Below are 24,637 nucleotides of genomic sequence, written 5' to 3'. Positions count from 1 at the left end.
CATCATTAATTGGAATTAAATGTGTTTATACACAGGACTGAATTATTCCCAGCATTAATTCCATTCAGAACCTGCCAAGTTCAGAGATTGTGAATAATCTGAAGGAGCCACTGGGCAGCTCCTTCCTAGAATTCACTGGGAATTAAAAACCAGCCCTATTTCCAACATTTTATCAGGAAAACAGTGTGTGCATACAGTGGGGCTTCTTGGAAACAAAAGGCACCACAGAAGGCACAGAGAAGGGAAGCAGAACTGGGATAAATAAATAACCTTATCCCCAAAGGGCACATCCTGCAGTGTCCTTGGGGCTGGGGCTGCCCTGGATCTGCACTTGGCCAACACCACTGGCAGGACCCTGCCCAGCAGCACAAATGTTTTCCACGCAATCAAGGCTGGCTGGGAAAGAATCAGCAGGAACGAATTAACAACCAAAACAGGATGCAGAGCAGGGACACTGAAGAATTCAGCTGAAGGAGTTCAACACCTACAGAGCAATTTCTCTGAAAAAGATTCAGACAAAGGCTCAGACCAAGCAGTCAATCATTGGTTATTTTTCCTGCTGTTCCTAAACCTCCTGGACATTTAATTCTCCTTTCCCAAAGCTAAAGGCAGTGATGTTGTGCCTGGGAGCTCTGAGAACTAATTCTATTCTAATAAAGGTTTTGTCAATAAATATTTTAGAAGTAATGGCATTCTAGGAAACTATTTTTGCATTTTGCAATATGTCCATGAACTGGCAATTGCTAATTTCCTTTTCAGTTAAACATACACAAAAGACACCTGAAATGTCATTTTGGCTTAGTCCATATGGTATTTTTTATGTAAAAAACAGAAAAGCAACTTGCTTTCAGGACAATTGTCATTTTTATTTAAAGAAAGCTTGGAGGTGCTGACAAGCCTCAACCACTACAACAGCACTGCAATTGTTTTATACATAACAAAGTCACAGTAAACATTCTTGCTGTCCAGAAAGCTAATTAATTGGGGGATTAAATGTTTTATTCACAAACATGACAGAAATGCCATTTGCCAAGTACACTAACACCAAAAAGAGCCTATGGAGAAAACCTACAAAATATCTGCTACAGTTTTACCATGTTCACCTCTCAGACAAGACCTTTTCAAACACAACTGTGAACTAAAAGAATCCCTGTTTGTATAATCACTTTTCAGTGCCTTGGTTCCACAGTGACTTGTCATAAACACTTTTGTCCCTAAAAGGATTAAAAACCAACCAAATCATCAGGAAATAAGCACATGTTATTTGTCAAATTATGTGTCTTATTGCAGAAAGTTTAAGCCATATTTAAGAGCCTTGCTGCAGAGCAGCCCAGAATAAAGCAAATATTAAATTTTGTCACTCGGATGATTTTTAAATGAATTCCCTCTCATGGTACAATTACTTTTAGAAGCCACATCACCATCTCTGAAATGCCTCATTACTGAGTGAAACCACCTTCTGTTAATGACAGTACCTTGGACAAATTTCCCCCTCCCACGTTGACAGGAAGCTCTTTGAAAAGTTAAGCCACAATTAAGCATCACTTGGGATCTATTCTGATCCTTTCTAACTAAATTTTATCAAACTTTTCCCTTTCAAAGCATTTGACAGGAGAATATGGAGGTATTTGGATTTAGAGAGAAGAAAGCCACAGGGAAATAATGTCAGCAGGGTAGTTTGCTGGGTCTGGAAGCTGAAAATTCAGTGATGGTCTGATTTTCTCTATGCAAAGGAGATGTTCTAAGAAACTTCCAACTTCGTCCTGCTCTGACTTTGCCCCAGAATTCAATTCCACTTTGCAACACCAAGCAGGCAGCAATGAAAGCACTGCACCCTGCTCTGGTTTCATGGAGCATTTTTTGGAATTTCAGCTTGGGAGGGGTCTGTGTGCATGTCTGGGTGTGCAGAACCACAGATTATTCACAAATCCCACAGAAACACTTCCAAGGAAAGGAACTGCCACCCTCTCCTTCCTTCTTTTCTCTGCCTCCTCCCCATCTTGGTAACCCTAAGTTATAGAATGTGAGAACCATCTTTTTTTTATTTTAAAACTCACTGGGAGCAGTATTTGGGATTGAATCCCAGTTGCCTTTGTTTATTCAATACTCTGAAATACAGGAAACAACTCCTCAGCTGATGAAGGTTTAGTGTCTCTCTCATGCTCTGAAGATGATGGGTAACTTCCTGAAGAGCAACTCATCCTGACATCATGACAAGGAAAACTGAAAATACAGTGATTTTTTAACTAATATTTCCAAGTTTTTAAAGCTGTTACTGCAGATTTCATTTTTTCTACTTATTTTCATTAACTTCATAGAGTTTCTTGATCCAAAGCCACGTTGTATGAAATCCTCCCACTTCTGGAAGGAAATTCTCCATCAGCAGCTTTAATGCACAAAGATCTGACCAAGGTACACAAACTCACAGTGTGTATCACACACTCCCAAAACCTGAAACACTCCAAAATGAGCTGATTACCTGTAACTTCCAATTTGTCACCAGTGACTTCAGCCTTCAGATAGATCCTTCCTCTCTTCTCTGTGTGGTCCATGCCACAGAGGCTCGGGACGTTTATCACACATTGCTTGTGAACATTCATGTCACAGGCTGTGGACAGAAAAATGGTTCAGACACCCATGAGAAGCTAAAAATTTAGTGACAATTAATTAAAAGTGAAAATTAAGATTAAAAGCTTAATTATTGGCAAGAATTTCAGATTACAGCTGCCTGGTTTTCAACCAAACATCAAGGCTGGTTTCTGTCTTGCAGTACTTTCTGTAGAGAGTTAATACAACAGAAAATAAAATAATCTATTTAAGAAGGCTAAACATATCATTAATGAAGTGCAAGGGGAAAAAAAAGTGAAAATGGAATAAAGACTTGCTGGGAATATGACTAAGAAAACAGAGCATTCACGTCAGCAATGAAGGGAGGCAGGTTTAATTGATTGTTAGGTTTTTCTGTGGGAGTCTTCCAAGACAAATTAAACACAAGGAAAACACTAGACCTTGACTACAAACTGAACTGCAATTCTAGTCTCTGAGAGAGCATTCAGACAGCCCAAAAGGAGGCTTTCTTAAAATTGCTATGACAAAGGCTCTTGAGCCACATCAAGCTGAGCACACCCTGTTCTCAGCAGAAGAGGTGATTTTCATTTGTAAGTTATTACACTACTGAAATATCCACTCGAAATACAGCAGGACTATAAATAGCTGACATTTGAAATGGTATTTTCCAGAGAAACAAAGTAAGAAGCTGTGATCCAGGGCTCCCACTTCCTTTCTAGAGCACCCCTTTGGCAGCAGAAGGAAAACTTCACTCACTGTCACATTTCATGCCCTGGTGCAGGAGCCCGTAGAGCAGCGACCCACAATGGTCACAGAAGGTGGGGCTCCCATAGGTGTGGATCTTGAACTTGTGCTTGCTTCTGGGGTCCTGCAGAGCAAAGCAGACACAGGCTCTAAGTCATGAAAGATAAATTGAAACACCTTTAAGTTATTACTTCAACTACCCAAAGCGTCCCAGCTCTGCAGATTGTGCTGCAGGAAAATACATTTCAGTGTGTGGCTTGCTCACAACCTTGCAGTAGCACCTGCATTGGCACAGGCACATTGCCCTCAGTTCCTAATTCTCCTTTTTATGGTGCTGTAAGAAAAAAATTGTCACCTCAGGCTTGTTCCCATGATTTATGGGCACTAAAATTCGTTTACTGACTTCTCACATACATAAAATTTAATGGCAGTGTTCAGTCTGTGGCTGAAGACTCACAGACTAATTACAGAGTGTTATTGTCACTGTTCTGAAATGTGACACAAAATACAGCAGGAGAACTGGGAAGAAACTGTTCATGGGCTGATCTGGAATACAGTCCAATGACTGTAAAATCAGGATTTTACAGATGGGATCATCTTGAAATGCTGCAACTTTATAATCTCTGTTGTAAATGAAAGAGAACAACTTGGCACATGGTAAATATTTTACAGAGACTGCTGTTCTCATCTGATTTTTGAGCAGAGAAACTTAAGAGGGAGGACATTTTAAAGCCTCCAGCAGCTTGGCAATGTTTCCTAATTTAGGCCCAGTGAAAGGGAATACACCCAAATCCCTTAAACACTTAACACATCCACAGACATCTGCTGCTCCTGAAGGAGTAAGGGTCCCTTCTGGAAAACCAGGAACATTTATTTCAGAGGAGAAACCACATCTTCCATATGTTCCCCCATGTCAGGCTCATTGCAGAGCTCCAGATGTGTGATGCCAAAACAAATGTGGTGATGGCCCTGTCCTGTATCCTCAAATCCCCTGTGACCCCTCCCTGCTCCAGCTGCCTTTCAGCCAGGGCCATCCCTGCACAGCTAGGTCAGAAATTTGGGAAAGAACAACTCTGCATTAAAAACCACACTGGGGTTTGAAATCCATCCTTGCTGATGCTCTTTGCAGGAAGAACATGGAAATCCTGAAATGTCAGGTCTGAAACACCCTCAATGAAAACACAGCTGCAAAATGAGACATTAAAATGTTTCCCTGCTGTCTACATTTTGTATTATACCTTTATATTGGGTAAGAACTGTTAAACAGTCTGATAAATATACTGATTTTTAAAATTTACCTGCCAGTCAAAGCTTTCCAAAAAATCAAAGGAAAGCCCAGCATGTTGCTAAAAATGGAAAACCTGCTGACTCTCTCCTCAAAATCAAAAGATCTTTAGTATAAGTGCTTTCAGAAGAAATTTGGGAGCTTTGATTAGCAATTCTCACAAAAATATGACTATGAGAAGACAAAACTTTGCCTTCAAATTTCACTATTTTGCCATATTACCTTTTGTGAAGGTTTTTTGTGTCTTGGTAGCATTCTTCATGTGAATTAATTTTGATATTGACTCTAAGTTTTGCAGTGAATCTATAACCACTACTTTTCTCTGTATGGAAAGAAATCATAAAGCACCCAGGATAACATATAAAGATTTTAAATTACAAATTCAAATCAAAACCATTTCAGTAATTCTGCTCACTGTACAGCCCGAGACATGAAATGCAAACTGCTACCAACTGTATTTATTTTGTAAACACAGTGAACCTAAATGGGGTGACAGCCAGGGCTCCAGAGAACATCTGTTCCCTTATTTATTAAAGGCACAGCAACGAGCCTGGTGGCTCAGGGTCATGGGAACGTGGCTGTGCAGAAGGTTCTCTGGTGGCTCAGTGACTCTGTGCCTTCCAAACAATTTAAACCACACTTGGGAAGCTAATTCTTCCCTAAATTGTTTTGTTTAGATGACAGAAGGGGACTTGTTGCCTTATAAATATCTACACTTAAGCATGACTCTGTGGCTGAGAGGGACAAAAGCCACAGCTCCTGAGAATGACACTGAATAAACTGAGTTTTAAAGTTGTGTTTGACATCTGGCACAAGTGGTATTTATGAATATAAAGTAATGGTATAGAGGGGAAGGAAATTATTACAGTCAATGTGTACTAAATACACTGAACCTGTGTATTAGACTGAAGTTATGGAAAACTGGCAAATAATTTCATTTCAAATGATGGGAAATTATTACAGTCTGTCAACTAAATGCACTGAACTGCCTATTATACTGAAATCACAGAACACTGCCAAATAATTTCACTCCTAACAATGGAATGTGCATGTAATTCAGTTAAGCAGGAGTGTGTGTGACCTAAAAATGCTGTGACATGTAAGGACAACTGTTCTGCACCCACTGCAAACCAGCACCAGGGAGGGCTCATGTCTGACTGCAAAGCTCTGTGTGGCTACAGAATCCCAGGAAAAGCACTCTGAGAAGACAATAAAAACCAGCCACATGAATAAATAAATAAATCAAGTTGGATCAAACTTTGGGGTTGGCCCTGCAGGATTCAATGTATAGAATCTGAATCAGTGTTTGCTTTCTATACTCAATCTTAGATTTCTATCCTTGTGTGAAAATTCCTACTGTGGGGCCTTTCAAATCCACAATTTGATCTGAATTAGATTTTGTAACGAGAAGCAAATATGTTCTGACTATTATTAGCTATTATTCTGTATGCACACACAAAGTCATTCATAGCAAGAAAAGGACAATGGAAAATAGTATCAAAATTACTCCTGAAATGGAAACTTTGTAGGAAATCTCTCTTTTAAGATCCCTTTAATAGAATATTAAAAACATTTAAAGCCTGCCACATAAGAGAGTACACTCTTCATCAGTGTTTTATCCTATTTTCTGCTTCAATCCCATGCTTTCTGGTTGGTTTTTTTGGTACATTGAAGTGTAGAAGGTACTGTTATTTAGGAAGCAAGCCCAAAACCATCTAGAGAAAATCAAGAGATCATTATCCACCCATTACAGATGACAAAATTTTTCATCTTATTCCCATATTTACAAGGATTTCTCCTGCACTTTGAACCACCCTTGAATCTATACCTTGCACTTCAATTATAAGCAATCATATTGATAATAATTACTACACTGCCAGCTGTAATTACTTATATTAACAGCAATTATTTTATCAGTTCATATACAGGTTCATACTTCCCAGTGTTAAACATGCATTAATGAACTTATGTTCATCATAGAGGAAATCACATTGTCTTTAGCATTTTTCTGGCTAAAGGCAAACTATGGAGCTGAAGGAAAGCTCCTGTAAATTTTCTTCAAATATCCCCTTTTCATCAATGCAAACTTCCAATAATTCCCAAAGCAGAGCTGGCAGCCCCATTTTGTAGTAAACACAGGGAGCCAAGCCAGGATCTGACAGATGAACTGCCAAATAATGGCTGCTATTTGCAAGAGAATTGAACTTTGCATTAAACTTGGCATAGATTAATTGTGAAACTCTAAAGGGAAAACCTACTTCTGTTTCCAAAATCCATCAAAGTTATGAGGGGGGAAGGTGGTAACAGGAAAGCAATGGGGAAGCACTTGTTCAGCAGTGATGGATGATGTGCTCTATTAAAATTCCTGTTATTTTTGTGCTAAAAAGTGAATTCTCTGCTATGTTAAGGCAGTCCTCCATTTTTGTAAGTACAACTTAATGCAATACAGTGTAATTAAAAGGGATAAAAAATCTGGGCAATTGGTATCACAGCCATTTAGATATTTTTCTTTGAAAAACCTTTGAATTGGCAAAAATTTAGTTCTGCATTTGCATGCTTTCTAATAGACTGGGGTTTCAGAGCCTGCAGTGACATGGGTATAGCATCCCTAAAAAGATGAACCAGGCATCTACACCCCACACAACCCTGCAAAAACCAGAATATTATTCATCAGTCTCAGAGCTGAGATGTGATTACAGAGAGGAGCAGCCACAGAGGGAGGGATCCACCAGGAGAGGGTTGTACACACTGGCACCAGGAGGAACTACTGAAAAAAACCCCAAAGTGGAGCAGAAACAAAACCAATAATGAGCCTGCAGAAATGACCTGCCCAGACAGCTCTGGGTGTGCTCAGAGGGGCTCAGCAGGAATCCTGAGCACTCCAGCAGAGGGAACCAGAAGAACACAGAGGCATCTCCCCAAACCCCACTCCTTTTCCCATCCACTGGCACTGAGCTGCATCCTGCCCCCTGCCACCATCCCTGCCTCCTTCCTTTAGCACAAATGAACCCATTTCCTTTATTGAACAGGGATGGAAAGCACCCCCCTGTGAGAAAGCATTCCATAATTTCTGTGGCTCGTGGCGGGGGTGTGCAATAATTGAAAGTGCATGGTTAACCAGCAGCACATGTCAAACTGTGCCTCAACACAGCACACAACAGCTTAGGAGCATTAGAGCCCACAATTCTGGCTAAAAGCTCCCTTTTGATCAGAATTTTATTCCCCCTGATAGCAACACTGAACCTGCCATAATTTTGCAGGCATTAAATCACCACATTGCCTTTAATTTTAAAGCAAGCCTCACTTTGTGCATCAGTGGTGGTTTTATATCAGATTATTACTTGTGAGGTTTTTCATGGGATGCAACTTGGCTGTGATAACAACTCTGTCAGCAGGGCCAGGGATGCTCTGTGTCCAGGAGAGGGGGATTCTGCCCTGAGCTCAGGTGAGACCCCACCTGCAGAGCTGCCCCAGCACAGGCAGCACCTGCAGCTGCTGCAGAGATCCAGAGAAGCCCAGGGAGATGCTCCAAGGGCTGGAGCCAGGCTGGGGAGCTGGGGGTGCTCACCTGGAGAAATGGAGAGAGCTCAGAGCCCCTTCCAGGGCATAAAGGGATCCAGGAGAGCTGGAGAGGGAATTTGGGACAGGGGATGAGGGGACAGGACACAGGGAATGGCTCCCACTGCCAGAGGGCAGGGCTGGATGGGATTTTGGGCAGGAATTGTTCCCTGGGAGGGTGGGGAGCCCTGACACAGGTTCTCAGAGCAGCTGTGGCTCCCCTGGATCCCTGGAGTGCCCAAGGCCAGGTTGGACACTGGGCTGAAGCACCTGGGACAGGGGAAGGTGTCCCTGCCAGGGCAGGGGTGCAGTGGGATGGACTGTAAGGTCTCTTCTAACCCAAACCATCCTGTGACTCTGTGACCTGTCTGCCACAGCCTGGGCTGGTGAATCAGATGGAAAAAGGACCAGTTCCAGTCACTAATGCCAACACATGAACATGAACAAGGTGTTAGGAGGAGATAAGATTCATGTATTAAAAATTGCCTATGGTTGGGGAAAGGATTTTTTCTCCCTACCTGAACTGCTATTTTTGTGATCATTAAGAAGCAGAAAATGCAAAAGTGCAAGTGTAAAAACATTTTTGGAGAAACAGAGAATTATATTTTCCATTACAAAAAAACCTTAAAGGAGTTCTGCAGATGAGCTGTGAGGTCCTCAGGTTGTATCAGGGCCTACTACAACAAAGAACAATTCTGTGTAAAGAAATGCAAATGTACCCAATTTCCCATTTTGTATTTCCATAACAGAACCACAAGATTATTCTTCATCCCCAGCAAAACTTCCATACATATGTAGTTACTATTTTAAAAGGTATACAGGAAAAAAAGCTTAAAATTTTCAAAACACTTAGACAAAAGAAAAAAGTAATTCCTGAATGTCAGTAGCACAAACTGGTGTGTTTGTGTTTCTACTGAAAACAGGGGTGACAATATATTCCAAATATGCAAAACAACTTACAAATTGTTACCAGAGATATGAGGTCACTGCTCCTCTTTACCAACAGAAGAGCCCAGGAGGACTGGCAGGTGTTTTCCTCACTTTAATTCACAGCCTTTAACACAGCACCACTGAATCCTACATCTTTCTTTGTCCCCCCCACAAATATCTCCACAAGTAAGGATCTGCTGCAACAGAGCCATGAAACCACTGCAATTTGTACTGCACATATTTCCCTTAAAACAGCTTTAACTTCCCCAAGTGAATACCAAGTTAATAAAACATACTTGAGAATATATCTGAGTGTGGTTTTCTCTGCACAGAGCCAAATCCTACATTCAACCCACGCTGTCCTCAGGCAAATTTCCCTCTCAGTTCTGAAGGTCTCCAGCTTTTCCAAACACCTTCCAAGCAGTGACTACAATATCCAGGATCCCACTCAGACACCACGCCTGTTTGAGACACTTTCTTCTGTTTGCTATTTGTTTTTGCACTGATAAAACAAAAATACTGATTGCTGATTTGCTCAGCATCTTAATTTCAGAAAACAGCTTCAGCTTTGAAGCTGCAAGAGCCAAGGAGCCAGATGCTTCTACTGGAAATAACTACCAAGGCTTAAAATATTGTTTCTGTCATCAGAGCTCAGGAGCAAGGAAGGGGAAAAAGTTCTTGTTTAACTGGTCACCAGCTTTGTTCTTCCCTGGCTGGGTGAGACTGGGAGCAAAGAGCATCTCAGACTCTTGGGAATGATTAAGATCCTACAATTCTTTAATAGAAAATTTAAAAATGCTTAAACCTCATTTAATATTTTCCCTCTCATAGCTGCAGTGCAGGAAGGTTTTACTGCTTTCAGGAAAGTGCAATAAAAGATCAGACTTCAAAATCAGAATTCTACTGCCTCAAAATCAAAAATATCCCAGGAGGGCTGAGGCTGGCTGGGTTCTCTGAGACTCCTGAGCTCAAATTTGGCTCAAATTGGGGCAAATCAGCAGGGTTTGGTTCTTGGGGTTACTCCTCCCCAGCTGAAAGACACTTTAGAGCTCCAAATCCACCTGCCAAGCACCCAAATAAATCTTTTCCAGGCTGACACACCAAGAGCTCCCTCCTGCCATGGAGGAGGACAGGAATGGCATGAGTGTGCTCTTCTGCTTGGGAAGAAATTACACCCAGGCTCTTTCCAGGAATCTGCCCCCAGGCAGAATGTGAAGTTTGGAGTGACTCAAAGGAAGAACTTGGAGAAAGAATTCATTCAATTCCCTGACACCTTCAGGATGGGAAAGCTGAACATACTGGGAGGTGTTCAGAGCATAAAGAGAGTTTTATTCAGCTCTACAGTAGCACTGTAAGGTACTGGTGGGTCAGGGAAATAAAGACTAAGCAAAAATAGCAAAAATAAAGATGATTTAACCTTTGCAAACCCTGCTGTGCCTCTGCCAGACCTGCACCAGCACCTGAAAGCAGCTGCAGCACAGCAGGTTCACAATCCAGCCCATTCCTCCCTGGCTTCAAGGGTTGGGATGACATTCAGAAATGAAGAATGATTCTCCAGTGCTGTAGAAGAAAAGTCTTTCATAATTATAAATGACCCCCCAGCCAAAAACAACAACAAAAATCCTCTTTCCCCATTGTGTTACTGAGACCACTTTTATTCTTTACTACTCTAGAGGGAATTAAGAAAGTACACAAACAGAAAAAATACTGTCTTAAAGAAAATTGAAATTTTTCAATCAACTGTCTCTTCTCTGTAATTGTATAGAAGAGCACAATGTGAACACAGTTCAAAATGATTCAAAGGCAGATTTCTCAGTCCCCTCCTGGAATTCACAGTAAATTATTATTTTTAATTAAAAGAAACAGGTGGTCATTGAATCAACTGATTTTGATTGCTGCCTTTTGTTGATGTTCTCCTTGTATAGAATAGGACTGATTGAGCTGGCAAAGGGAGAAAGAAGATCTGCATGACTGTACTCCCAGGGATTTGTAATTTCCTAATTACTAGAAAGACACATAAATCCGGAAGGGACTCGGTGTTTACTGGCTATTTTTTCCTCATTCTTTTTTAATGAAGAAACTGCAGTATAATTACAGAAAGTGCACAAACAAAAGATCCTGTTAGAAAATGATTCATGACTAGGAGAAATGGAGAGAGATTTTGTTTCAGATACAACTCATCATCGTGCTACTGTGTACAAATAATTTCAATAAAGATGAAATCTGGGGATCTGGATTCAAGAACTAGAAAGTCAGAGACAGTCTGTATATGTCTTGCTTAAACCCTCTCACTTATTAGCTTTATAATTTTGTAATTTGTTAATTAATTTGTCAAACAGATACACTTTTCAACACAGAGCACCCTTTACATCTTGAATACATATTACAAAATACAAGTCAAACTTATCAGAAGCAAGAAGTAATTTTAATAAATTCCTTCTGTACAGAACAGTATTGCCATTTCTCTATAGGTACAATATGGTGAATTATCCAATATTCCAAATCACACTGGAGTTTCTGTGCTTTCCAGTGGATCTGCAATGGGGTTGTTGCAGTGATAAAGGACTTAATTGTGTGACATCAGGTTGCATGAGAATTATTCTACATTAATACACTTCTGTACAATAATTTCTTCTCACTTCTTAAATATTTCAGTATGTTCAAGTACAAGATCTTCCCATCAGTTCTTAAATATTTCATTACTGGCCAACTTGCTCATGATAGAGATGATACAACTTTTTTTTTCCTCATTATCCTCAGCTGGAGCTCATACCATCCATCTCTCATTTTCTTAAACAGAAGAAGAAGAAAGGAGGTAAAGGCTGAAAAGCAGTATCACCTGAAATGCCCCATTTCCCTGCAAAAGTGAGAGGGCAGAGGCACCAGCTCAAACAATTCAACATGTGCTGGAGCTGGAACGCTGTTCCTACAAGGAATTGTGTGAACATTGATCCAGGAATTCAGAGGGAAATGGGACTGGCTCCAGCCCCCTTTAATAAGCAATCACAGCCCTAAATGAAGTTCTCTGTTGGCAAATTAAAGCTTGACAAAGAGTCTTTGTGACCCCAAATTTCCTGACACAGCCAACAGCAGAACTGAAAGGAACTCCAGCTCTTATTTGTAAAGCCAAACCTGCCCTCAGCTACTCCTCTCTAAGGTGGTTTGAATGAAGGTTTTTACAACTATTAAGTGATAGATTCGAGCCCAGAATCCTGAGCTGATTTGCCAAAAACCCCCAGAGCACAGTGGGAGCAGCTCTGGGAGTGTGAATAAGGAACACAGCTCACTGAGCTGCTGCCTTTGCCTCTGAGCTGATGCAATGTGCAAGGCCCTGAATAATAACTGGTTCACATTTCCCACTCCTCCGTTTTCCCTCTAAAGTGGTGAAGAACCCACCAATTTATAAAGGCACACCTTCCTTGTTCTCACTAAACCCTTACCCACCTATTTGCATCTCTCCTTCTTCCCACCTCCCACAGCAGCAGCTGCACACCCCAGCAGATTTCCAGGGAAAGCCGATTTTAGGTGTGGATGCATTGCTACCAAACAGCAGCAGCAGCATCCCTGTGTACACCAGCACATGGCCCAAGAGCTGAATCTAACCCCAGCAGCTGCTGGACAGGTCTGCTCGTGGGAGCTGAGTGCTGAGGAGGGTGTTCCCTGCACAGTGAGAAGGAAATCCAAGGAGAAGCTGGTCTGTCCCAGGGAATTACACAAATCAGGGAACATCCCATGGTACACTCCCCAGAGCACTGCATCTCTCCTTTACCTTTAGTTCAAGTTAAAGACTGGCACATGCATTGTTGTTTTTCTGGACACAATCCACTGGAATCCTGCATTGATGTTTCAGCAGATATCACATCCCTGACAATCACCCAAGCTAATAAATAATTTTTAAATTCTCCTGCCCTTTACAAAATGACCCATCTGTTTATTCTGGTACTATGGCAAAACAGTGCTGAACTGAGGGGAAAAAAAAAAAGCAGAAACAGTGATTTTTGAAAAGTCTGAGAAATTTTGGTTCAGAATCATCAGAATTTTACAAGTCAACAGCTCTTTCACACAAGAACCTGTGGGGTGGCCTGCTGCTTTCCATTTGACAAACTTTATTAGACTGACATGAATCTGAAACACCCAAGCAAATTGCCTTCAAAGTTACTCACTGAATAATTCATTTTGTGCCTGATATTTTATACATTGGTTAAGCACCAAAATAAAGGCAGGAGGGAGGGTAAAATATGCATAATTTAAACCCCCATGTCTCTGTTCTGCATCTCAGCTCTGTGTTTTCAGGGGTATGAGTGTTACCACCTCTAAACCAAGCAGACATTTCACCACAAAGGCAGAATTTTGTCCTCCAGAGACAAAAATTCCACGAGTGATCTCTACCTACAAATCCCATCAATGACTGAAGGATTTGATTCAAATATTCTCTCCAAATCTACAGCTCAGTGTGAAAAATGCTGCTCTCAATAAATCACAGCCATGATCACACCATGGGAGATGCTCAGGGACAGAGTCCTTGGATGGTCTTTTACATTGTATAACCACTCAAACACTATTTATTTCTGCATGGAACAGATGTTTTTCCATATGTCTGAATAACCCTTCTTCAGAAAAGTAACTCGAGCACATTAAATTTTGCAGACCAAGGAATATAGACATCAGGCTGGTTAGTATTTACAGAACATTTGGGATCTTTTCTATAGGGAAGTCAGTATTTCTCATTGTAAGAAGTCACTAATCCTACTCCTCTGTATAAAACACAAATAGGCAGCTAAGAGTGAATGTGCAAGATGCTCTGACATGCTTTAGCACCCAGATCCTGACCTTACAATGGCAGAGATCCCAGCCAAGCTGTCTGGCCCATAACATTTTTCCATGCCAATACAGCAGTTGCTATTTATTAGCCAATTAAAAATTCAGAAAACAATATTGAAACTGGAAAAAAAAAGTTAACGGTGCACAGTAAAACCCCTGAAAGAAGGGCAGGGTTTCAGCACAGGCTCCTGATCCACCAACATTCTGTGTTTCAAACCCAAAATTCGATGCCACTCTCAGGGAGAAAAGTGTTTCACTGAGATCACAGTCGAGGGTACACTCAGATTAAAAATAAGAACTGACACAAATCTGTCCCTTGAGTCGAATTTGACCCTTTTGAGGTTTTTCTAATAAAAAATCTGAAGACAATAAGGACTGTTTAATCACATCAGAGGAGTGCAGGGAGCCCTGGAAGAAGGATTTCCTCAGGGCTGCCATTGCTCCGAAGGCTGAATGAGCCTGAACTGCTTCAGAGCATCAGGAAAAGTCCTCACAGCATTCAGCAATGAATTATAATGAAATCTATAAATATTTAATGTGTCTGGCAATTAACTTTGCCCTCTTCAAAGGGAAGAAAAAAAAAAAAAAGAAAGAAAATACAGAAAACCTTCACCAAACCATTTAGCAACATGGCAACTTCCTCCCCCAGCTATTTCAAGTGTGCCCATCCCAAAACCAATCCATGGACACAAATTTCAGTAATAAGCATTTTCCCTTCTCCTTCTTTAATGAGAGTGTTTTTCTCAAGGCTGCTGATGGTCAAGGAGCTTCCCAGATTACTCTGAAGCTCTGGCTTTGGAGGAAAGCCTGCACAGAAGCCTTTTGCTGGCACAAGGGAAGCGAGTTTGGATTCCTACTTTTTGTTTCTCAGAAATCACTTTGTGGGTAAGAACATCCCTCAGAGGAGCCTCTGATGATGAAGATCTCGCTGCAGAAAACACTGCAGTGTTCACCTACACCAGGGCACCATTAACCTCTATAAATACTTCATTCTTCTTGTGATTTGGAACATAAACTAAAAACTCTCAAGGAATCCTCCTCTGTGACACCTGCTGTAACAGTTCTTGACTTCACAGGTCAGGTAAGACTTTTCAGCACACATTCCTCCTTCCTCCTTCTCAGCCTGAAGCTCCCAGTCAGTGTAAATTTATGGTGTCCTAAATGCTGCTGTGCCTGTCACCCATCATTGCTAAAGTTCATCCTCTCAAGTGCTGCCAGGTCTCTTTAATACAGAAAACACATATCCAAGAGCAACAGAGAAAAAAAAACAAGAGTGAAAAACACATTAAAAGCTTTAATTTAATAAATAAATAGCTTTTTTCCTTCTCTTTACAAAGGGGACAAGTTGTGTCATTTTGGCTTTATCCTCATTTCACAAAATGCAGTCACCAAACACGTTCTGGGAGTCCCTGCAATGACAACTGTAATTACAACTGTAATTAATTTGCCAAGATGAGGTTGGACACTTGTCTGCTTATTTATCACTTAGATTCAGCCTTTAGCTGGGAGCTCTGCAGGCTGATGTTGCCACAGAGGAAATAAAAAATTGGGAAGATCTCATGTTCTATTCATACAAGGTATTCCAGAGCAATGTTTGTCAGGATTACAGCAGGCACCCAGGAAAATTGCTTGCACTGATGGCAGCAGAGCAAGGGCATTATTCCTCATCTGCAAGTAATGTAATTTTTTAAAAGAAGAAGAAAAGAAACTGCTCTTCCCCTATAATACCAATCTACAGATTAACAGAGGCTTTTTCTAGCACTGCCAGCTAAGCCTTTGTAAGGCTGCATCAAAAACAATTATTAAAATTAATCCCAGGTACAAATGGAATTGCATAATATTAATCCTGCTGAAAGAAAAATCTGCTATGATAAACATGTAGAAAACTGGCATGAGGAGCAAAGGAAACACCTTTGAAACCCAGTTTTGCTAACACTGGTCAAGTGCTGGGCCTGTAGGACATCACTGGTGGCAGTCTGTCCTTCCCTCTGTGCTGCCACTTTGGCAACAATCTGGACATCCACAGCCAATCAAGCAGCAGCTGGAGGTGTTTTTTTTAGTTGAAGATTAAACTAGATATAAAATCCTGGGAGAAAAATGTTTCCATTATTGACTGCTCTGTGTACACAAGAGAGAAAAAGCTAAATGCAAAGCCAATATTAATGAATTAGCAGCCAGAATTTACAACTTCAGGGGTCCTTAAGAAAACTCACTTCATCACAGAAAATGTGTCCTCACCATTACATGAATGGAAAAGGAAACAATAATGTGTGCCCTCCAGATGAACTTTCACATTTCAGAGAGAAAAAATTGTTTCAGATAATACTTTTACAATGTGCATAATCTAAGTTATTAGATGGCAACATAATGCAATTAGCATGACAAAGCTTAATACTAATATAAATCCTTCTGTTACAGCTTATATTGAGAATTTAATACTCAGGAAAAAAGAATCTGTTCATTGTTCCTCACTGGGCTTTTGGTTTTTAGAAAAATAAATTAATTGATGGATTTTAAGTTTGCACGAAAAGCTTCATCTGTTGCAATAAACCAAAGGTGTTCTGCATGAGGCAGATACAGTGCATTTTATTTATTCATATTTATATATTTATTTAACTGCATTTTATTCCCTGTTCTGCACAGCAGAGCTACAATCATGGTGCAAAATGTACTGTAATCCCTCTGCTCCAGAGTGACATGAAGTGTCTCTGGCCAGAAGGACAGGGAAATCCAGAAACTCCAGCAAGAGGAGAGGACAGAACACACAGAGGTGAAGGACTAAGCCTCAGTGACTGCTGAATTCCAGTCAGATTTGGGGCATCTCCATCAAATTCATGCAGGGGCTGTGCAGACAGAAAACAACACCTGGTACAAAGGTTTTTTGGTTTTGTTTTGTTGTTGTTTTGTTTTGTTTGTTTGTTTTTTAATTCAGATAAAATCAACATCTCAACCTCTTCCCCACATTTTGGCCAATCCCATTTGCTCAAGCTCGTACCTGAGTGTTTGTGCTGCTCAGATTTTTGTGAGAGCTCTCTCCATTGCCCTTTCTGAGATTTCTGGCCAGCCTTAATGCCTTCAAACAGTGACAGGGAAATGACAAAGCACTTCTCTGAGCACACTCAGCCTTTCTTTGCAGGTGCCTTTGGAGCCTGACACATTTTTGAGGCTAAACGTGGTCTCTGACTTTGCACCTCCCACCCTTGGGATTAATTCCAGACAAATAATGTGGGACATGAGCTGTGGAAAGGCAAACCTCAGTTCAGCCACGAGGCACAAATAATGCATTCCACAAACAGGGATTCTGCCCAAAAATGAGGATTATTCTGGCTGCACTGCAGGGCTGGAGCTGCTCAACCATTTCTGCAAATGAGGAAAGGCCACACTCTGGAGATCCTCAGACTCCAAGAAGTTATCTGAGAATTTGTAACAGCCCTTCATCACAAGGAAATGAATTTATCTGGTACAGAAACACCAACAACAAACCCCACTAATTCAGCATTTCTGCTGTCACCCAGAGCAGCAGCAATCCCCATCTCAGTGGGCATTTGGAGTCTGACCCACCCTGATGTGGACTCAAAGCCAAATCAAACCCAATTCCCAGGCCAGACAGACTTTTCTGCACCTCTGCCAATAATTATTGCTGTGCCTCAAGGTTCTCCCCCAGCATGGCAACAGGCTTTGATTTAGCATTAAACAACCTGCCCTGGGGTACTGTGAGCAAGGTGACAAAAGTCCAAACCACAAGAAATCCCACAGCTGATTGTGACTGACTGTATCTGCCACAGAAATCTATAAAAATGCATTATTTAAGAGAAAAACAAAGTGTAGCCCAGAAATAAGATCAGTGCAATCTGAAATAAAAATGTACTTTCACAATAAATATCAGTTAGAAAAGTCAAATTAAATTCACAATAAGATGAAACATGGTGACAAGATTAAAAAAAGTAATGATAGTGTTAAGTATCTAGAAAATCATATTATCTTCCCTAAACTAAACACAGTTTCAAAAGTGGTTAAAACAAATGTGCCTCTATGAACCACTGTTACTTTTAGCCCCAAATTCACCAATTTGCTTTAAATTCATTCACTGCCTTCTCCCCTTGCCCACAGTTTCTGCCATTACCTTTGAGTCAATCCCAGGACCAGAGACTGGCACCTCTCTCCTTCCATTCATCACTTCCCCATTTGCCTTCAGCACTCAGCATCATTAATTTATCAAGTCTCATTCCCTTCAACTCCCACAGCTACTTTAAGTGTGACTGAGCACGGTCTTGTGCTATTATTTTTTTTTTTTTTTTTACATATTTCCTGTCAGGCAAAACAAATGAGGCTGCTCTGCAGCAGGAACACAGCACCAGGAGAAAAGCTGTTATCAGAGCTTAACAGAAGTTTAGGTATATGAAGTATAAATACAGCTCTATGCTTTATTATTATTATTATTATTTATTTTATTTTATTTTATTTTATTTTTATTATTATTTATAATATAATATATACTATATATAATATATAATATATAATATATAATATATAATATATAATATATAATATATAATATATAATATATAATATATAATATATAATATTATATATAATATATAATTATATTATATAATTATTAATAATAATAATTATTATTGTTATTAATGGGTAGCACCTGAAAGAATCACAGAATTTTCCCTATACAGCTCTCACCTCTGTATTATAGGAACTATCTATAAACAGAACATTTAGACATGTTTTATTGCCACAGCAACACATTTTTTCAATAAGTTCTTCTGAAAAAGAGTAAATTTTGAGCCTGTCAAGCAGCAAAATAAATAGTCCAACAGGAACCAGCAGCAGCCAGTTCAGCACAATCCAGTTAACTGATTAGTCAGTGCCAGACACGGTGGAAATCTTCCCCACAGAGTGATCTGGGCAGCCTCAAAGGACACAGCAAACCTGCTCTTGGAAATGTCACATTCCCAGAGCAGAAGCTGTACCAGCATAGCCAGGGGTTTTTTTTTAAAGGATTTTGCAGTTAATCACTGTTCTAGACCCTTAAAAATAAATATTAAAAAATGCAGAATAAAGGTCTCTCACCTTCTTTTTTTTAATCAATAACAAAATAATTCCATTTGGAAGGAACTGAACTTTTTTTTCCAGAGATTTTACATTATGCAGCTGACAGTCCCCTACCAGCAAACCAGTCCACACCTATGTCTAAAAGAAAGAATTACAACAGGTTTGATCAAATATGACATTTATCTGTGCAACAACCACCACTGAGCCACTTATTTCACAGATAAATACAGATGCCATGAGTCAGATTATCTCTTCCTCATTATTTTTTGTATGACACTGCACTATAGATAAGAAAGAAAAAACACCTGAAGTCTCACCCTGCAAAAAGAACAATTCCCAAGTGCTCCATAAATAAAACTCATGCAGTTCTTGTGATGGAGAGATATTAATTTGAAGTCCCACATCTGTGCACTTTTTTTTTTTTTTTTTCCTATTATAAATGACATGGTTCCATTACTGCACTTTATCTGCACAGTGCTTTGGCTGGGCCCCACTCTCTGCTTGTGACCCATGGGTGGTGAGAGAGGTTAATAAAATACAGATTTAAACCTGTACAAGTGACTTTATCCAAGCACTTGGCTGATCATTTTTCCTCTACCAGCTACTCTGTCAACACACTCACCACTCATGTCTGGCTTGTGCTCCAGATGCAGCTCAACCTTCTGAGTGAACAATTTCATTTCTTCAGTCTGCCTTGAGCAGGTTTCAGCCCCAACACTCACAGATATGCTCAAGTGTCTCTTAAAATATGCAACCTTGTAGGATTTAATTTTTTAATATGCCATAATTGAGAAGCCTCAGTTTAGAAAACAGGTTATCTACTGAGCCAAGTTTTGATTTTACAGAGGATAAGCAATCCACTTCTTGTAAAAGCATTGGCTCCCAACAAATAAACAGAATATAATTAATGTTTCTTTAATAAAGAAATAATTGAACAGTTTCTTTTCTGCCTGCCCAAAGACTGTAATAAGCAAGTATATTAAACACAACAGAAAAATGTTCTCATGTCTAATCAGACACAGTGAGCCAGGTAAATACCTTTTAAAATCAAAGCTTTCTCTGTTAAATAAAGAATTGCTGAATACATGGACTGAAATAAAGCCCAAAATATGAATGCTGAATGTTTGTGAACTAAGATTATATGTTTAAAACCTCCTCTGCAGAGAACTGTCTTTACATAAACTGCAGGTTAACAAATGAACAGTGACAAAAGCTGTGGATGAAAAACACCACAGGAAAGCATTAATTAGTGTGGTGGTAATGAAAAAGAAACAAAAATCCTTAAACCTAAAGCTTCCTAAAATGCTCCTGGATAAAACACATACCTGTGCTCACATATTACCCTATTTACTTATTGTGTCCACAGCATCATGAAATGGAGAGTTTACAGTAAGTAGTCAATCAAATATTTATTTTGGAGATATTGATTTGAAACACAACCCCTCTGTTCAGAGAGGGACATATCTCTATGGAGTCACTGAATGTGACAGGATTGTTTGGGGGGAAAATATGGCAAAGGAGAAAGAACAGAAATAAGAGACAGTAAAACTGAGCAGAGATTTGGAGATGCCCCAGTAAATGGTATGGGCAGAGCAGCTTCTCTTTGCACCATCCCATAGGGATTGGATTACTTCTATAAATACATAAATACATACATATATATATATATATATATCCTTTCCAAACCATTCCATGATTCTATGACGTATCTGAGGACCCTGAATGAGGCTGGAGCAATGGTTATCTATCCCAAGCACTCAGAACAAATTTTAAAAGCCACCCTCACACTTCTGATCTCTGAAGTTTTAACCAGTGAAAAAAGAAACTTTTTCAGTGAATTAATGGGTGCCACACGACTCTGAAATCAGTATGCTGACAAGGAGATACTCCCATTTTGGGGACCTTATGATTCCTGAAGCAGACATCTGCTTCCAGATCCCTGAGGTTTTGAATTATTTTTAAACTCTGAACAAAGAACACTTAGTACCACATACTTCCAGTTTCACAGCTGGGTTATTTTAAGGAGACAAAAAACTTATTGGAATACACTTTTTTTTTTTTATTTTGCAATATTTTATCTTGAAGTTATTAACCTGTCCCTTGAGAATTGAGGACCTCCTAGAACACTCATTCTAAATATTCAGTATCTTTCAGAGGTACAGCCTTCTCACATGGCCTTGAAATAAATGCCTGAAATATCTCATTGCAATAACCCAAATGGAGCCCTTGTTAAGGAAGGGATTTGGTTTCTTCCTGATTAGAGAATCACAGAATGTTCTGAGGTGGAAGAGGCCCACAAGGATCTGACTCTAAAGGGAACAGCCAGAACAGGGATCAAACATAACCTTGGTGTTCCTGGCCCCAACCAGCTGAGATAATGTCAGAAACCTTATTCTCCAAATCTCCAAATGGAAAATGTTATTCCCATAAACATTTCCTGAGGCTGAGAAGCAAAGGCATTTTATTTTATTTTATTTTATTTTATTTTATTTTATTTTATTTTATTTTATTTTATTTTATTTTATTTTATTCCATTCCATTCCATTCCATTCCATTCCATTCCATTCCATTCCATTCCATTCCATTCCATTCCATTCCATTCTATTCTATTCTATTCTATTCTATTCTATTCTATTCTATTCTATTCTATTCTATTCTATTCTATTCTATTCTATTCTATTCTATTCTATTCTATTCTATTCTATTCTATTCTCTGTGAAGGCACAAAGAGCTCTGCAGAGCAGAGTCAGGAGACTGGGAATTCTCTCCAGGCCTGTGTGATCCAGGCAGGACTTATTTCCTCAGTATCTAATTATCAGTTTGTAAAATACCTGTGGGTAAAGGTCCTTCTATTGCAGGGAAGTGCTGGCTGGGCAGTTTGGGGTGTCAGGCTGAGCCCCCTGGCTGGGGCTGCAGAGCCTCAGGGATTGCTCAGCACAAACCCAAACCCAAACCCCAACCCAAACCCAACCCAAACCCCAACCCAAACCCAAACCCCAACCCAAACCCAACCCAAACCCCAACCCAAACCCAAACCCCAACCCAAACCCAAACCCAAACCCAAACCCAAACTCAAACACAAACCCAAACACAAACCCAAACCCAAACCCAAACCCAAACCCAAACTAAAACCCAACCCAAACCCAAACTCAAACACAAACCCAAACTCAAACTCAAACCCAAACCCAAACACAAATCCAAACCCAAACACAAACCCAAACTCAAACCCAAACCCAACCCAAACCCAAACACAAACCCAAACTCAAACCCAAACCCAACCCAAACCCAAACCCAAACTCACACCCCAACCCAAACCCAAACTCAAACCCAAACACAAATCCAAATCCCAGCCCAAACCCCAACCCAAACCCAAACCCAAACCCAAACAAACTCAAACCCAAACCCAAACTCAAACACAAACACAAACCCAAACCCAAACCCACACCCCAACCCAAACCCAAACCCAACCCAAACACAAACACAACCCAAACCCAAACCCAAACCCAAACTCAAACACAAACCCCACCCCAAACATAACTCAAACTCAAACCCAAACCCAAACCCAAACCCAACCCCAAACCCAACCCCAAACCCAAACCCAAACCCAACCCAAACCCAAACCCAAACCCAAACCCAAACCCAAACCCACACCCAAACCCACACCCCAACCCAAACCCAAACCCAACCCAAACCCAAACCCAAACCCAAACCCAAACCAAACCCAAACCCAAACCCAACCCAAACCTAAACCCAAACCCAAACCCAAACCCAAACCCAAACACAAACCCAAACCCAAACACAAACCCAAACACAAACACAAACCCAAACCCAAACCCAAACCCAAACCCAAACCCAAACCCAAACACAAACACAAACCCAAACACAAACACAAACACAAACTCAAACCCAAACCAAACCCAAACCCAACCCCAAACCCACACCCCAAACCCAAACCCAACCCAAACCCAAACCCAAACCCAACCCAAACCCAAACCCAAACCCAAACCCAACCCAAACCCAAACCCAAACCCAAACCCAACCCTAACCCAAACCCAAACCCAAACCCAAACCAAACCCAAACCCAAATCCAAAGCCAAACCCCAACCCAAACCCAAACCCAAACCCAAACCCTAACCCAAACCCAAACCCAACCCAAACCCAAACCTAACCCAAACCCAAAGCCTAACCCAAACCCAAACCCAAACCCAAACCCAAACCCAAACCCAAACCCAAACCCAAACCCAAACCCAAACCCAAACCCAACCCAAAGCCAAACCCAAACCCAAACCAAACCCAAATCCAAGCCAAACCCAACTCCTGACTCGTGGGGGAACACCAGGAGGACAGAGCAGCAGGTGAAATCTTTGGTCTGACATGGTTTAAGAGGAAAAGTCCAACCTGGAGGATGCACTGAGTCTCCTGACATGACACAGGCATTTCTCCTCCCAAAATCAGCCCCAAAACTAGAAACAGGAGACAGCAGCAGGAAACCCAGCAAAGCCACAAGAAAACCTGGGCTAATATTGAAAGCCTGCTTTTGCATTTGCTAATGATTCATTACTGACTTGGTGATTGTTTCAAAGTTCTTAATGAATTCAAACTCAATTTACTCACAGTAACAGGGAGCTTTAGTAAATTTACATCTTACATATTTACAATGGAATTAAACTTCCCTCTTTATTGCAGGATGAATAATTTTGTAGCTGTCTCCAACTTCAAATTGTTTAACAGATGCTCAGTCAGACTTCACTGAATCACCCAAATAGCCAGCAAAGATTATTGCTTGTCTTCTCAGCAGTTCTGCATCACAAGCAAAATATTCTTCCTTTTTTTCTTATTTTTTTCAGAATAATTCAATTTATTTTAAAAGAAATTGAAATGAGTTTTAAAGAAAATTATGGAATATTATCACACAGTCTCAGCATCTCAGGATATGATCACAGAGGATATTCTGGAAGCAGCAAGTTTATGCAAGGTCAGGCAGTGAATATCCCAAAGGAAAACCCAACTCAGTAAAGCAGCACAAGGCACAAAGTGCTTTTTTCAAAACTTAGGACACCACCTAAAGTATGGATGCACTGGAATAATTCAACACTATTGATTATCATTAGAAAAGTTACCAAGGAAACACTTAAATAGGTCAGGATTTTCACATCTCCCCATTTTGCATTTGTCAAGATACATAAGGAAACATTTCTGTTGGCCAAGTAAAATATTCTGTCTGCAGTAAGAGCAGTTTTGTTATTGTTTGTGGAGAGCTGGTCCTTTCACCCTCACCTGCACAAAGAGCTCAGAAAACAAACAAACAAACAAGCCAGGAAAGCCCCACAGCAAAGACCTAGAAGAGAATAAAAGCTGAGGAGAAATGCACATTAAAGGAGGATGTCAAAGATTGCTTGGACTTTCCACCTGATGCACCTCCACAGGAGTTTTTTCTTTGATTTTAAATGGAAAGATAAACTTTTTTATTATTATTATTTTCATGTAGGCTGGCATATTTTCCCCCAACTTTTTTCAAGCAGGCAAGTACTGTCTCAGGAGTACACAAGTTATCTTGAAGGGACTCTGCAGACTAATAAAATGCTTTGAAGAGTATTAAGGAGGTCAATCTGTCCAATTTGTTTTAATTGAACTAGACACAGATGGTATATGGTTTAGTTTAAT

General features: G+C 40.3%; 1 protein-coding gene across 1 annotated transcript in view; it reads right to left on the bottom strand.

Annotated features, from left to right (window-relative positions):
* The window catches only part of PRKCA (protein kinase C alpha), a 141,428-nt gene that overhangs the window by 48,319 nt on the left and 68,472 nt on the right, over positions 1–24,637 (bottom strand). Inside the window, exons 4-5 of the mRNA XM_056505734.1 lie at positions 3,325–3,436; positions 2,480–2,608 (exon numbers count right to left, since the gene is read on the bottom strand). Of these exons, the coding sequence (XP_056361709.1) occupies positions 2,480–2,608; positions 3,325–3,436 (241 nt within the window). The remainder of the gene's footprint in view (positions 1–2,479; positions 2,609–3,324; positions 3,437–24,637) is intronic.

The sequence above is a fragment of the Oenanthe melanoleuca genome, chromosome 18 (genome assembly GCF_029582105.1).
Source record: "Oenanthe melanoleuca isolate GR-GAL-2019-014 chromosome 18, OMel1.0, whole genome shotgun sequence".
Classification (NCBI taxonomy): Eukaryota; Metazoa; Chordata; class Aves; order Passeriformes; family Muscicapidae; genus Oenanthe; species Oenanthe melanoleuca.
The sequence above is the reverse complement of the archived record's forward strand: the minus strand, read 5'-3'. Positions and strand labels throughout refer to the sequence as shown.